General features: G+C 33.2%; 1 protein-coding gene across 6 annotated transcripts in view; it reads left to right on the forward strand.

Moving 5' to 3' along the window:
- Window positions 1–15,311, forward strand: part of Dscam4 (Down syndrome cell adhesion molecule 4) — a 149,656-nt gene that overhangs the window by 31,157 nt on the left and 103,188 nt on the right. For 4 of the 6 annotated variants that reach the window (XM_053758909.1, XM_064436528.1, XM_064436527.1 and 1 more), the window contains exon 2: window positions 7,147–7,194. The exons of the other annotated variants lie outside the window; for them this stretch is intronic. In XM_053758909.1, coding sequence (XP_053614884.1) covers window positions 7,147–7,194 — 48 coding nt within the window. The remainder of the gene's footprint in view (window positions 1–7,146; window positions 7,195–15,311) is intronic. 6 annotated transcript variants of the gene reach the window in all.

Genomic DNA, 15,311 nt, shown 5'->3' on the forward strand with positions numbered 1-15,311 from the left:
TATGTTAACGACAATAACTTTTTACAAGAACAATCATAAAATAAATCAAATTAGTACCAAACGCTCTTAAAACAAGCGAAATTACCCGACAGTGTAATTCATAGCCGTTCCCGTGCAATTCCGAAATAAAAGCTAGGTGCTGAGCTGTAAATCCTAATAACAAAGATTAATGTGAGTGCATCGTTCGATGGCCGGTGAGAAATGCAAGTAATAATCCCTGGCTACGGCTGTCAGGGCTGCCAGCTCGCGTAACTGCCTTTTCAAATAAAAGAATAGAACTGGAAACGATGGACGTGAACAGAATTTTTTGACAGTTCATTTATATTACCCATCTTATAATAGGAAGAGCTTATGTCACTTGTTTAAATTTTTCAAGCATCAATCAGAAATTAGACCTTCACAGGCACTTTTTCACGTCAATTTTTATATTCTATAGTTATTTCTCACAAGCTACAAATTACTGGCATTTCGGAACGATCACTGCTGAGAAGAAATGCCGAAAGAAAATCATTTGAACAGTGTTGGTCCCTAAAAGGGCTTACCATTATTGTTTCTTACAATGTTTTTCGACGACGAGAGAAGAATCTAGTTCAAATAAGAGTTTTAAATCATATTAAAAAAGTTATGTTAATCTTCTTTCATTGATTTTAGCTAGTAAAGGGAGAAGTGTAGAGGAGGTAAACATATGTAAACAACTAAGCAAAACTGAACACTTCGAACTATGTGGTATTAGAGACAAGGATACTAATTTGTATATATTTTGTGTTTATAATAATAATACCAATTTCAATGAGTTTATTGTAAGATTTGAACTATTTTTACAGCGCTTCTTCAGTAAGAAATGTTTAATAACAGGAGATTTTAATGTAGACTTACTGGCAGATAGTGCTAACAGGACAGAATTTTTGAACTTGCTGACTTCTTATAATTTTAGGTATTTAGTTGACGAAATAACATTCACTAGAAATGGATCAGAATCTTGCATAGACAATATTTTGACTAATCTGCCTGAAGTTACTCCTATTTCGACTGAAGTTGACCATAATGGACTCTCAGATGGACATGCGTGTATAGTTGCTAATATAAGTGATAGTGGGAATACTGAGAAATGGCGCGAAAACGTAGCATTCGTTGAAAAAAGGTGTTTTAATAAGGTAAATGAGGCGTATTTCAGACAAGAACTATTGCGTGTAGACTGGACGAAATTAGGAATTAACACTTTCATTCAAACGCTAGTTAACACTTTTAAGAAATGTTTTAGAAAAAAGAAAAGGAAAATCAATCGGAATAAACATGGCAAGGTAAATTGGATCACAAGAGGTATACGAATATCTAGTAAAATGAAACGAGTCTTATGCATACTAGACAAAAACAGTAATCATTCTAGCATTTATGAATATAGACGTCGTTATCTTAATATATACAAAAGGGTTATAAGATCTGCAAAAAGACTTAGTGTGCAATCGGTGGTAACAAAACACATTAACTCGAATAAACGTGTTTGGGGAATTGTTAATGAGCGTTTAAATAGAAAGAAATCTGAAAACCAGAACCCAATGACCCTCAAAATTGACGACAAATTAATCACGGACTCACAAAGTATAGCTGATACCTTTTCATATATATTTGATAGTGGAAAACAACAGTCTATTGGAGATGTAAACATATCGGATGTACTTCTAAATAATTATGGTAATAAAATTTTACACACATGCGATTTTCCAGCCGTAACCGAAGCTGAAATTATCGATGTAGTTAGGAAAATGGAAAATAAAAAATCTTCGGGGTACGATGACATTCCAATATCAATAATCAAAAACAATATTGACATCTTAGCGTGGCCTATAGCAAATTTTATAAACAATTGTTTTGAAGATGAAATATTCCCCGAGCAATTGAAAATAGCAAAAATAATTCCCATACTTAAAAAAGGCTCTAAGTTAGACCCACTAAACTATAGAGCGATTGCTTTGCTGCCTATACTTTCTAAAATATTTGAGAACATCATTAAATCGAGACTACTTAGACACTTGAAAGCTAACAATATTTTGAATGAAAGGCAATACGGCTATCAGGAAGGTATTGGTACAGCTAATGCTATGGACACCATTGTACATGACGTAACTTCTAAATTAAACGAGAAATTGAAAGTTGCTGGCATCTTTTTGGACCTTAGTTCTGCTTTCGATTCAGTGGACCACGAAATCCTTGTAAGAAAATTGGATTTTTGTGGTATTCAGGGCAAAACTTTAAACCTTCTTAAGTCCTACCTCAGCAACCGGCAACAGTATGTTGAGGTAGGAGACTCTAAGGGAGAGTTTTTGAATTCCATAAAAAATTCAAAAATGCATAAAGTGACTAGGGGAGTCCCACAGGGCTCAATTTTGGGACCAATATTGTTTATAATTTTTATCAATGATTTAATAAATTACATAACAACTTTACAATCTGACATTAAACTAGTAATTTTTGCCGATGACACAAATGCAGTAGTTTGGGGTAGTGATATTGACGCTCTTAATAGAAAGATAAATAATATTCTAACATTATTTCAAAATTGGTTTACAGCTAATAACCTAAAACTAAATGCATCCAAAACCAATGTAATGTTATTTAAAACGACGGCTAAAAATAGAGATACCCTTGTTGTAAAGTTAGAAAATGTAGTTATTGAACCAGTGACAGCAGTGAAATTCCTCGGTATTCAAATTGACAATTTGTTGAACTGGAAGCCTGAGTTAAAGGCCGTGGAAAATAGCATCAACAGTGCTTGCTGTGCACTGAGAACCTTACGGGATGAACTCACGGTGGATCAACTGAAATCGCTATACTTTGCTCTAGTTGAATCTAGGCTGCGCTATAGTATAAAATATTGGGGTAGAAGCTACGATTACAACATTAATAAAGCTTTTGTAGCGCAAAAGAGAGCCATACGCACCATGGTCCGTATACCACCATGGGAGTCATGCGTGGAACATTTCAAAAGACTTCAAATATTAACCGTTCCCTCCTTATATATTTTTGTGATTTTAACAGACTTTATTAAAAACAGAGCTATTTTTGAGACGGAAGAAGAAATATTATTACGCGAAAGTACTAGGCGAAAGGACTTAACTCTAAAAGTTATACCTGCTCTGCAAATTGTAAAGCACTGTGCGCGTCATCAGACCATAGGTTTATTTAATAAGTTGCCAATTGAACTCAAGTCAGAGAGAAAGCTTTCTAGATTCAAAAATCAACTCAGAACATTGCTGCTAAACAAGTGCTGTTATAATGTAGATGACTTTTAGGTAATTTATTGTCTATCTATCTGTAACTGATATGTATTAAAAATTAAAAAAAAAAAAAAAAAAAAAAAAAAAAAAAAAAAAAAAAAAAAAAAAAAAAATTGTTATTATAAATTGTATTTTGTAATTCTATTTGTTGGCATTTAAGTGTTAAATTGATTTTATTATACTAAATTATAATTACTAGTTTTAAGTTACAATATTCGAATGCAATGTAAATTGTTTTTATGAATAAATTGAATTGAATTGAATTGAATTCTTCCCTTCGAGTCGAAACAGCAGACAAATAAGTAATTTCGCTGGTCAGCAAGCAACAGTAATTGCTTAAGTTATCATTGGCCTTTAAATTGCTTGTCAATGACCATGGTGTCACACTTGCATATATTTTTTTAGAAAATTAAATTAGTTTATCATATCATCGTTATCTCAGTCTGTTTTATCCACTAATGAGGCCATTCTTTTTGCCATTACTAACGTGAAAATTGTAGTCAGAAACATTATAATAATTTATCGTTAAAAAATATATCTGGATTTTCCGATGCTTTTCCGTCCCATATTCATAATTTGTTTCGGTTTTCGTTTGGATCGTAGTTTTTCTGCGAATTACTTTCCTGCCGAGGCGAGATTAGTCCAATCTGTCACCATTCATCTTGCTAAAATTATTTTCTGTGCTTATTGGAAAAATATTTCAGTGAAGAAAGTTCACGCGTATTACAGTCTATTACCGTATTGTGGTCAGGATATTTTTGGGTTCCAGTAGAAGGTGCAAATCGATGAAATGGTTCATATGGTCCTGGGCGCCAACAATAACGCTTTATGACTGAATAAGGTTATGATAATTTTTGGCTCTGAAATTAAAAACAATATCCAATAAAAGGTTTGACTAGCAGAGATTGCCCTATAGCATTAAGTGCACCTATTGTTAACTTTCATGTTGTTCAATTTTTTTCTTTTTCTTTTATTTCGCTTATTTTTGGAATATTGCAAAATATGATATAGGGTACCTCTAGTTTCAGTTTTTTTACAAATTATAACTTTTGAAAGCTGATTCCAATAGAACTTTACATTTGATTAGGTGAAAACAAATTTGATTTATTTATTCTTCCCCTGTATTCCATTACCATCCTCTTATTCTCTAGAAACAATTTATATCGAAACATCATTTACAACGGGCTATGACTATGAATACAAAGGAGGCAGAATCTGTTCTGTTCGTTATACATCGTTGTACATCCTCGTCGCCACGTGCCCCTGAAGTGAGAAATGAAACGCTATTAATTCAACACTCGGCGGTAGGCTCTCAGTAGTGTAGCTATAACTGTAGCCCTGATGCAACAAATCTGGGGCCCCGACCACAACTAATCTGTTTAAGGTTTACCATGATTAGATAACCAAAGCTATATAGTATTACGTCTAAATGTTATTGTATATATATCTGCTTTGATCTATCTTAATTATTTTTTACAGTTACCCCTACTATGCTATAAAATATAGTTATGTCAAACGTCAAGGGGACGTCAAAAAATTTAGGTTGGCGCCATGTTTAGAAGGCTCTTGGACCTTTCCAATGGCCTAAACATAGCGCCTTGAAAAATGGTATCGCGTGTTCCAGCATTTACGCCACTGGTGCTAACACTGAGCCGCAACGGATTTCGTAGTTATCGTACAACTTTTAGATGACCAATTTGATTTGAAGCAGACTTACCTTAATTAAATTTAAGTCACGTTTAAGACATTTTAATAAATCGTGGTATTGATAGGGTTTTCAGAAACAATATTATATCATTATAATAGTTTAATTTTTAACGCTACGTATCTTACGCAAACTATGATTTAAAATCAGTTCTGTATTTTAATTTACTGAATTAAAGATAAGAAAGTTATACGGTATAAAATTTAATCTTGTTAACAAAATACATTCTGCGTAACAACACGCAACGCAAACAGATCCAAACAAGGTTTAGATTTAGACGCTACATTGTCTAGTATCGAGAATACGATCCAAGTTTACGTCTCGAATCACAATCCCGATTCAAACCACAGTATTGTGTAAATTGTAACATCACGCTGGGTTTATCTAACGCTATCGATGACACTTAAGCCTATATGTAAATATTATACTTCAAGTTTTAGTGCGTCTCATTGTTATTGTACCGTTCTCTTATATTTACCGCTTGCTCCACCGCCATAAAGCGCTTTCATTATTTTTCTTTTCAACTTCTAAGCAAAATCTTTGGCATCTTTCAGATATACTGATTATTTCAGGATTCCGAAGCCTATGCGAATATAATGACTAAGTTTAGTGTACGATAATGTATGCCAGTATGAATTATAGTTATTTATTATACTATTTTTTTAACTTTTACTATCTTTATTTTGTACAATAAAGTTTAAATAAAAATTGAATACGCAATATTTGATCATTATATAGACAAAATATCATCACACATATTTAGGTTGATAGATATAGTTACCTAAATTTGTAACTCGATAAGAAAATGCCTGAATATGTATTCAATATTGTTCTTCCATAGTTGTTGTTCCATACTTCTTTGGCAATTTTTTTCTACTCGTATTTCTAAAACGTAAACTCTGTATTTCATGCGCATAACATCTTTTCAAGGAGTAGCTTACCTCGAAAAGCTATAAAAGTGGGCTCTTTAAGGCGCACCTGCGACGTGACTCACAACCGCCTGCCCATAAAGCGATCTCTCACTACACAGATTTGCGAACTTCCAGATTATGAAGAATTTGGCAAAGTATGACCATTCTTTGTTCACTAGTTCCCAAGATTTATGAATGATGTGTAGAATTATGTCATCATTTTTACACCCGACTATAAAAATGAAGATTCTAGTTACAGTCTTGTGCTTGGCTGAGGCTGAAAAATATACTTAGGTACATTCTGGAATATCTCAAAATGGTTTGTGAGAATACGTAAATTTGGATAAGTAAACACAATTAAATATTTTATCCTTTCTCTAAGCCTTGGTATATCATACCAATTAGTTCTTTTCAGCATTCCCTTGTAGTAGGTACAAAAAATATGATAAGTATTAACAAAAAGTGCAAATATTATCTCCATAGCAAATAATATAATGGCATATGTAGCAAATTCTAAATAGTATTAAGATGGTAGCTCAGGCTAAACTTACTACCTACATAAAATTCACATAATGTGGGTTGTTTTTTTTTTAAATATTAATCACAATAAGTATTAAAATTTTAGCAAAGGTGTTTTTTATTTGAATTCCATTGTGCGACCCTCATTTCCATAGAAACATCTAGGGAGCCAGGCGTTCTTGGCGAACTCTTCAAATTAACATTAATGATAATGAATGCTGCGAATATTGATCTCGCATTAGTCGACTTGACAGCAGCTGGCTTGATAGGGGCGCTTTTAGGCTTAAAAGACAATGTTTGTAAAATACTAGTAGGTCTCGATGTTTGTCTGTAATCATATTTCAAGTGGGAAATTTTAACTTTGTCCTAAGGTTTTTAAAGGCCAAAGTATTTCTTACATAGTTACTTGTACGCTAGGTCAAAGATGGGCGTTATTAGAATTGTTTATATTACGTTTATTTATTAACGATTATTAGAAATGATGACGTCACGCTATTCGCTTTTTTTATTCGTGGTCAATTTATTCGCGAATAAATTACCTACGAAAAATTAATTCGTAACTAAATATCGTTGCAAATAAACCGTTATTAGAATAATTCACATAATTACACAATAATTCATTATTCGAATAAATTACTTAACTCTGAGCTAGGAACAGTGAACAGCGGTTGCGTTAATTTAAAATGTAGTTTCTAGAACATTAGAAAATGCATTAACAATTTATTTTTATTTTCAGGCGAGTGCAAGATGCGTCTGAGCTCGTACTTGCTGTTCAGCATCTTGGGTGAGTGCTGCATTTTGCTGACATTTACTTCATTACACTTCGGAATCACCGAGTTTATAAACGGACTTTGTTTCGCTTTAATGTTTGTCTTCAGATTCAACGAGTTTTCTTTGTTTTTGTAGATTTACGTTAAGGTATTTGGAAGTTACTAGAGTAACAAATAGATTATGTGAATGTTCACTTTCACCGATGAAATTAAACTGTCACATCATAATTTATTGATCAGATTCGGATGTAGTTTTAGAATTCGTTATTGCAGATAATGTAGATAATAATTTCAGGCTACACACAATTATGTCAGTGGATCCTATATAAACCTATCATATCTGATTTACTTCTGGTCACAAGGCTTTCTATCTTCTAAATTCAATGTAACATAAAAAATACTTGGATTTTTCATGTCACTTTATAAGTACATTATGAAAAACATAAATGAAAACAGCCTTCAAGTGCACAACATTATAACATTAACTCTGACTTAGTTGAAATTTAATAAATACAAGTCTAACTTTTAATAGCTTCCCAGCCTTGTTTGTGAAGTTGTCTACGAAAATTGATGATTCAATTAAAATTAGAGCTACACAATTTTGATGCTTTGACATTTTCATTATTCTGTTATTTTGTAAAAAACTAATTAAAGTTTATATTACATACTCTAATTAACATAAAACTAAGCATTAACTGTCATGTGGAAAAATTCTAAGAATCTGCGAAACAACAATGTACTTGTCGCATTAGTAAAAAATGTATTTTATATTAGGAATTTAGTAGATATAAATAATTAAAAACATACAAAAAAAAGTCTCTTCTATACCTTCTGTATCGAACATCATTGTAATATAATCTATCTTGACGACCTCGGTGGCGCAGAGGTTAAGTTCTTGCCACTGAACCGAGAGGTCCTGGGTTCGATCCCCGGTCGGGTCTTGATGGAAAATGATCTTTTTCTGATTGATCCGGGTCTTGGATGTTTATCTTTATACCTATGTATTTGTTATAAAATATAGTATCGTTGAGTTAGTATCCCATAACACAAGTTTCGAACTTACTTTGGGGCTAGCTCATTCTGTGTGATTTGTCCTAATATATTTATTTATTTTATTTACCTCCCAATAAAAGTAGTTTGCGTCGAGGGAGTGATATGTTTTGTATGAATCTAAATATCTCGATATCTTTGCCAACTGTGAGGTACTAGATGACTTGAAATGTCTAGTTTGTACCTTCAGATTGATACACAATGCAACGATAGCGCACTTCATGAGGCGTGAAATTTAGTAACTGTTGTCGAGCAAACTTTATAGACGCGAAGTTAGCAGAGATTGTACGCGGGACATCACAGATCTATATCTACCTATATTCAGCATGTATAATGCATCTTTCTGGATTTATTTAAGTATCAGTTACATTTTTGGCAAGATATTTGGGTAGGTCCCGCAATCAATGCTACAATCAATACTACAAACTTTAATACAATACCGGACCATATTGATATAAGGGAGGGAGGCCTTTGTTCAGCAGTGGGGAACTAGATTGGTCTATCTATCCAACAATAATAATAAATAAATTGTTTGATCGTCGTATTTACGGTAAAACAAGAAAAGCACTGTACAAATAAACTTTTCTAATCAAAATGATTACAAGATCATATAACGCTGTACCTATTTCATAGACTTTTTGTATTTAATCGTGTATGTAGTATGTTTGTTTGTTTCTACGTGCCATGTAGACAAACTAGTCGTATGCATGGTCGTATGAAACTGTTGGAGAACAACTCACTGAACTGAATTTGCAGTTTGTTTGTACCTTCGGGACGTAACTCCTCGCCATGAGACTGGCTGAGGTAATACTTCTAAATAGTTGTAATTACATTTTATTATAGCTAGCTTTGTGTTGGAACTTCTGCTCTGCAGAGCTGTTTGTCCAAAGTTTATTATACACATTTCAAAATTTTGATTATTATTTGTGCTGCTTGCTGCGCATTCACTTCAGTTTTTTGCGAATATCAGAGTACGAATATTCTATGTGCTATTTAGGAATTTAGGTATAAGCAATCTATCAGTCTAACCGATCACTGTAAAGTATATACCTACCTACTTGATGGGATGGATGGTATTAGAATTATTCGTTCTTTACAATTCTTTCGCTTTTTATTAGTTTTGGATCAATTTATGTCGCTGTTGAGTTTATCTCATGTAACTCTTACCTACTTTGTGATTAACATATTGTGTATCACATTTTTTTCAATTTCATCGTGAAATTCTTAGGATAGCACAGTTCTGGGAGCAGGATTTTAGTCATAATAGATGCCAGCCAAGCGTTTTGCAAGTTCATTGAAGTTTCCTGGTTCATTAGTGGGTTTGTGGTCTGCGCAGACAGAAACTTTAATCGCTATTGAAAACAACCTTACCTTTCTAGTTCACTCAAAAGTTTTGTTTAACAAAACAAAATACAAGTAGTCTCTCGTTGCATAAACTAAAAATTACAACAGAAAAATAATTGTAAGGAGAAAAGTGAATTTTTGCATTATCTACTTATAAATTCTACAGAAGGAGTAAAGTAAGTAGAAGATTTTCTGATGACTTGAAATATTTTCTGTATGATGATCAGATACAGTAAGTACAGATAGACACATCAATAGGCTTATGAAAAAAGTAAATGCCTAATATAAATTAGGTAAGTAGTAGCATCTGTGAAAATGATATTATAATGTAACCTTATATTATGATATTTACTCACAAAGTTGAAAATGTCGTTCAGGATAACCTAGTTTAATCCTTTATGCGTATATAAAACAGAGAGCTCATTTTAATGGTAATAAAGTTGCAAATTTATTAAAAGCATACAGTTTGGAGTTAAGATGCTTCGTAAAAGTTATGTTTAAGCAAATTTTGCGAGGCGCGAGTTACAAAGTCCCGCTGGGCGCTTTATACAATTTGTCAGGTCCTAGAATACATTTCAGAACATGATATACTTAATCTTTCTTTAAGTTTTAGCTACATGAAGAAACTAACAAGAAGTTGTGTATTTTTCTTTGATTTTAAGTTACTCCTTGGATCGTATGAACGGAACCGAATCTACAACGAAATCAAAAGCTCTCACAAGCCTTTGCCCAGCATTGGAATACTACATTACGCTAAAGAAAAAGCACTTTGACATGTAAGTGAAATGTGAATTTGAAAACGCAAGTATGAAACGGAATATTTTCTCCAGGAATCGATGCAAGAGGAGCATATAAACCCAGCTAGTGTTTGAATGTAATTTACACATACTTACCAAGTCTGAATACAGTCCCCGGAACTAGTAGACGTGGCAATGTAAGTGACAGTTCAAAGTTGTCTTCCGCGCAAGCAATTACTTGCTATTCAGAAAACCTCCGGGCACAACAGTTTAAGCGTTCAAAACCTTCATCTAACTTGTATACTGCAATATTAATATGCCATGAGCAGTACCCACCCTGTTGCTTTCAAGCTGTAATGACTCGTATAAAGTTAGACGGTGTATGCACATGCACATCTTTAAGCCGTATTTCAGCTTCAAACGCAGAGTAGTGCCGATGCACTTTAGTAGCAATGAAACGAGAAATTGGAGAACTTACGACAATTCTGAATATCTGTCAGATAAGTCTGCCTTTTTGTACAGCTCTCATTTTACATGTGTTTTCTTTATGTAATAAAGAGTTGAAAAACGAACAAAAGTTCGTCGTTGACGCCATAAAAATTTGGATGCTTTTTGTTAAATTCTCATATTGAAACAAACTAACAAGTATAGAGTATAATTTCAATATGGAAGCGATTCGGTCACCAAAGCAAAAGGGACGTTATGACACACCTGAGGCAAACTTCTAGAATCCTCCGAGATTCGATACGAGTTGTTCAAGTGAACTTGGAACTTTTCGCCAAGTGCCTTAAATTTTATGTCAATTTGGTGTCCGCTCGACGGTGACGGCGCATTTAGTACTTTTACGGAACAACGACTAGTTGTAGTTGCCTTTGCAACTTTAGGGTCGCGCTTCGTGTGGTAAATGACGTTTTATTAAGTCATACAGTTTGAAAGTTGTGAAAAAACTGTAGTAAACCTTTCATTTATTTTTATTATGAAATCTTAAAGTAAATACACAATAAAAATAATCGAAATAACTAATTAGTTCAGGAGGTCGGTGGCGCAGTCGCTCGTTCTGTATACGCTTGTAGGTATAACTTGTCGCGGTTAAGCAATTTTCATGGTCGTTGCTTCAAAAAGTAAATCGTTCGATCTCCGCTATAGGTATTTGCAGTTGTTAAAACCCACCAATTTTCATTGGGCTTGCATGGTATTTCATAGCCTATTTTTCTTCTTTCTCCATCTAGAAGAGAGGCCAGAACGATGTTTGTTGTGAAGTAAATAAACAAAATTGTTAACAAAAAAGCTGTGCGTTGACTCATTACACAAAATGTAATTTTTTCAGTTTCACAAAGGTTTTACATCAAAGGCAACAACGACAATACAATAAATCCCTCGCACTGCATGACTGAAGGCCGGAAATTGCTGCTAGATATAGATATGTTGCTATCTTGTTAGTTGTTGTAGCACGATTCTTGTCAGAAGTACAATACTCTGCTTGTAAGTAATGTAATACGGCTGTGACGATATACTTTGATACATTTTTTACTTCGATGGCTCAGGGATTGAGAAGATTAATTAAGGATTATACTTACGTATAAAATGTATAATGGGGTGCGAACAGCAAACACATTTTAGACAGTTTAAAATCTTTACCTAGCACTTCGGGCACGTAACGACGAAGTACACATAAAAGTAATTAAAATAATAAAAAAGGTCAGCAAGTTAATTTGTTTCGGCCTCCCTTTATTCTCGTCACGGTCTGGTTTCTTTTCGTAAATAATTTTATTAATTAAGTATATTTGAATGTAGGTACCCAGTACAATAATAAAACATTTTGAATTCGGCATGCATTATCAATTTAATTAATAAAAATTCGTTTTGTTACTGTGCGCACAGAAATGCGAGCGCGCCATTTTTTTGCGCGCCAAAAATACACGTACGACTTTGAAAAAAAAAAAAAAAAAAAGAAATTGTTATTATAAATTGTATTTTGTAATTCTATTTGTTGGCATTTAAGTGTTAAATTGATTTTATTATACTAAATTATAATTACTAGTTTTAAGTTACAATATTCGAATGCAATGTAAATTGTTTTTATGAATAAATTGAATTGAATTGAATTGAATTCTTCCCTTCGAGTCGAAACAGCAGACAAATAAGTAATTTCGCTGGTCAGCAAGCAACAGTAATTGCTTAAGTTATCATTGGCCTTTAAATTGCTTGTCAATGACCATGGTGTCACACTTGCATATATTTTTTTAGAAAATTAAATTAGTTTATCATATCATCGTTATCTCAGTCTGTTTTATCCACTAATGAGGCCATTCTTTTTGCCATTACTAACGTGAAAATTGTAGTCAGAAACATTATAATAATTTATCGTTAAAAAATATATCTGGATTTTCCGATGCTTTTCCGTCCCATATTCATAATTTGTTTCGGTTTTCGTTTGGATCGTAGTTTTTCTGCGAATTACTTTCCTGCCGAGGCGAGATTAGTCCAATCTGTCACCATTCATCTTGCTAAAATTATTTTCTGTGCTTATTGGAAAAATATTTCAGTGAAGAAAGTTCACGCGTATTACAGTCTATTACCGTATTGTGGTCAGGATATTTTTGGGTTCCAGTAGAAGGTGCAAATCGATGAAATGGTTCATATGGTCCTGGGCGCCAACAATAACGCTTTATGACTGAATAAGGTTATGATAATTTTTGGCTCTGAAATTAAAAACAATATCCAATAAAAGGTTTGACTAGCAGAGATTGCCCTATAGCATTAAGTGCACCTATTGTTAACTTTCATGTTGTTCAATTTTTTTCTTTTTCTTTTATTTCGCTTATTTTTGGAATATTGCAAAATATGATATAGGGTACCTCTAGTTTCAGTTTTTTTACAAATTATAACTTTTGAAAGCTGATTCCAATAGAACTTTACATTTGATTAGGTGAAAACAAATTTGATTTATTTATTCTTCCCCTGTATTCCATTACCATCCTCTTATTCTCTAGAAACAATTTATATCGAAACATCATTTACAACGGGCTATGACTATGAATACAAAGGAGGCAGAATCTGTTCTGTTCGTTATACATCGTTGTACATCCTCGTCGCCACGTGCCCCTGAAGTGAGAAATGAAACGCTATTAATTCAACACTCGGCGGTAGGCTCTCAGTAGTGTAGCTATAACTGTAGCCCTGATGCAACAAATCTGGGGCCCCGACCACAACTAATCTGTTTAAGGTTTACCATGATTAGATAACCAAAGCTATATAGTATTACGTCTAAATGTTATTGTATATATATCTGCTTTGATCTATCTTAATTATTTTTTACAGTTACCCCTACTATGCTATAAAATATAGTTATGTCAAACGTCAAGGGGACGTCAAAAAATTTAGGTTGGCGCCATGTTTAGAAGGCTCTTGGACCTTTCCAATGGCCTAAACATAGCGCCTTGAAAAATGGTATCGCGTGTTCCAGCATTTACGCCACTGGTGCTAACACTGAGCCGCAACGGATTTCGTAGTTATCGTACAACTTTTAGATGACCAATTTGATTTGAAGCAGACTTACCTTAATTAAATTTAAGTCACGTTTAAGACATTTTAATAAATCGTGGTATTGATAGGGTTTTCAGAAACAATATTATATCATTATAATAGTTTAATTTTTAACGCTACGTATCTTACGCAAACTATGATTTAAAATCAGTTCTGTATTTTAATTTACTGAATTAAAGATAAGAAAGTTATACGGTATAAAATTTAATCTTGTTAACAAAATACATTCTGCGTAACAACACGCAACGCAAACAGATCCAAACAAGGTTTAGATTTAGACGCTACATTGTCTAGTATCGAGAATACGATCCAAGTTTACGTCTCGAATCACAATCCCGATTCAAACCACAGTATTGTGTAAATTGTAACATCACGCTGGGTTTATCTAACGCTATCGATGACACTTAAGCCTATATGTAAATATTATACTTCAAGTTTTAGTGCGTCTCATTGTTATTGTACCGTTCTCTTATATTTACCGCTTGCTCCACCGCCATAAAGCGCTTTCATTATTTTTCTTTTCAACTTCTAAGCAAAATCTTTGGCATCTTTCAGATATACTGATTATTTCAGGATTCCGAAGCCTATGCGAATATAATGACTAAGTTTAGTGTACGATAATGTATGCCAGTATGAATTATAGTTATTTATTATACTATTTTTTTAACTTTTACTATCTTTATTTTGTACAATAAAGTTTAAATAAAAATTGAATACGCAATATTTGATCATTATATAGACAAAATATCATCACACATATTTAGGTTGATAGATATAGTTACCTAAATTTGTAACTCGATAAGAAAATGCCTGAATATGTATTCAATATTGTTCTTCCATAGTTGTTGTTCCATACTTCTTTGGCAATTTTTTTCTACTCGTATTTCTAAAACGTAAACTCTGTATTTCATGCGCATAACATCTTTTCAAGGAGTAGCTTACCTCGAAAAGCTATAAAAGTGGGCTCTTTAAGGCGCACCTGCGACGTGACTCACAACCGCCTGCCCATAAAGCGATCTCTCACTACACAGATTTGCGAACTTCCAGATTATGAAGAATTTGGCAAAGTATGACCATTCTTTGTTCACTAGTTCCCAAGATTTATGAATGATGTGTAGAATTATGTCATCATTTTTACACCCGACTATAAAAATGAAGATTCTAGTTACAGTCTTGTGCTTGGCTGAGGCTGAAAAATATACTTAGGTACATTCTGGAATATCTCAAAATGGTTTGTGAGAATACGTAAATTTGGATAAGTAAACACAATTAAATATTTTATCCTTTCTCTAAGCCTTGGTATATCATACCAATTAGTTCTTTTCAGCATTCCCTTGTAGTAGGTACAAAAAATATGATAAGTATTAACAAAAAGTGCAAATATTATCTCCATAGCAAATAATATAATGGCATATGTAGCAAATTCTAAATAGTATTAAGATGGTAGCTCAGGC

Source organism: Plodia interpunctella, chromosome 18 (assembly GCF_027563975.2).
Source record: "Plodia interpunctella isolate USDA-ARS_2022_Savannah chromosome 18, ilPloInte3.2, whole genome shotgun sequence".
Taxonomy (NCBI): Eukaryota; Metazoa; Arthropoda; class Insecta; order Lepidoptera; family Pyralidae; genus Plodia; species Plodia interpunctella.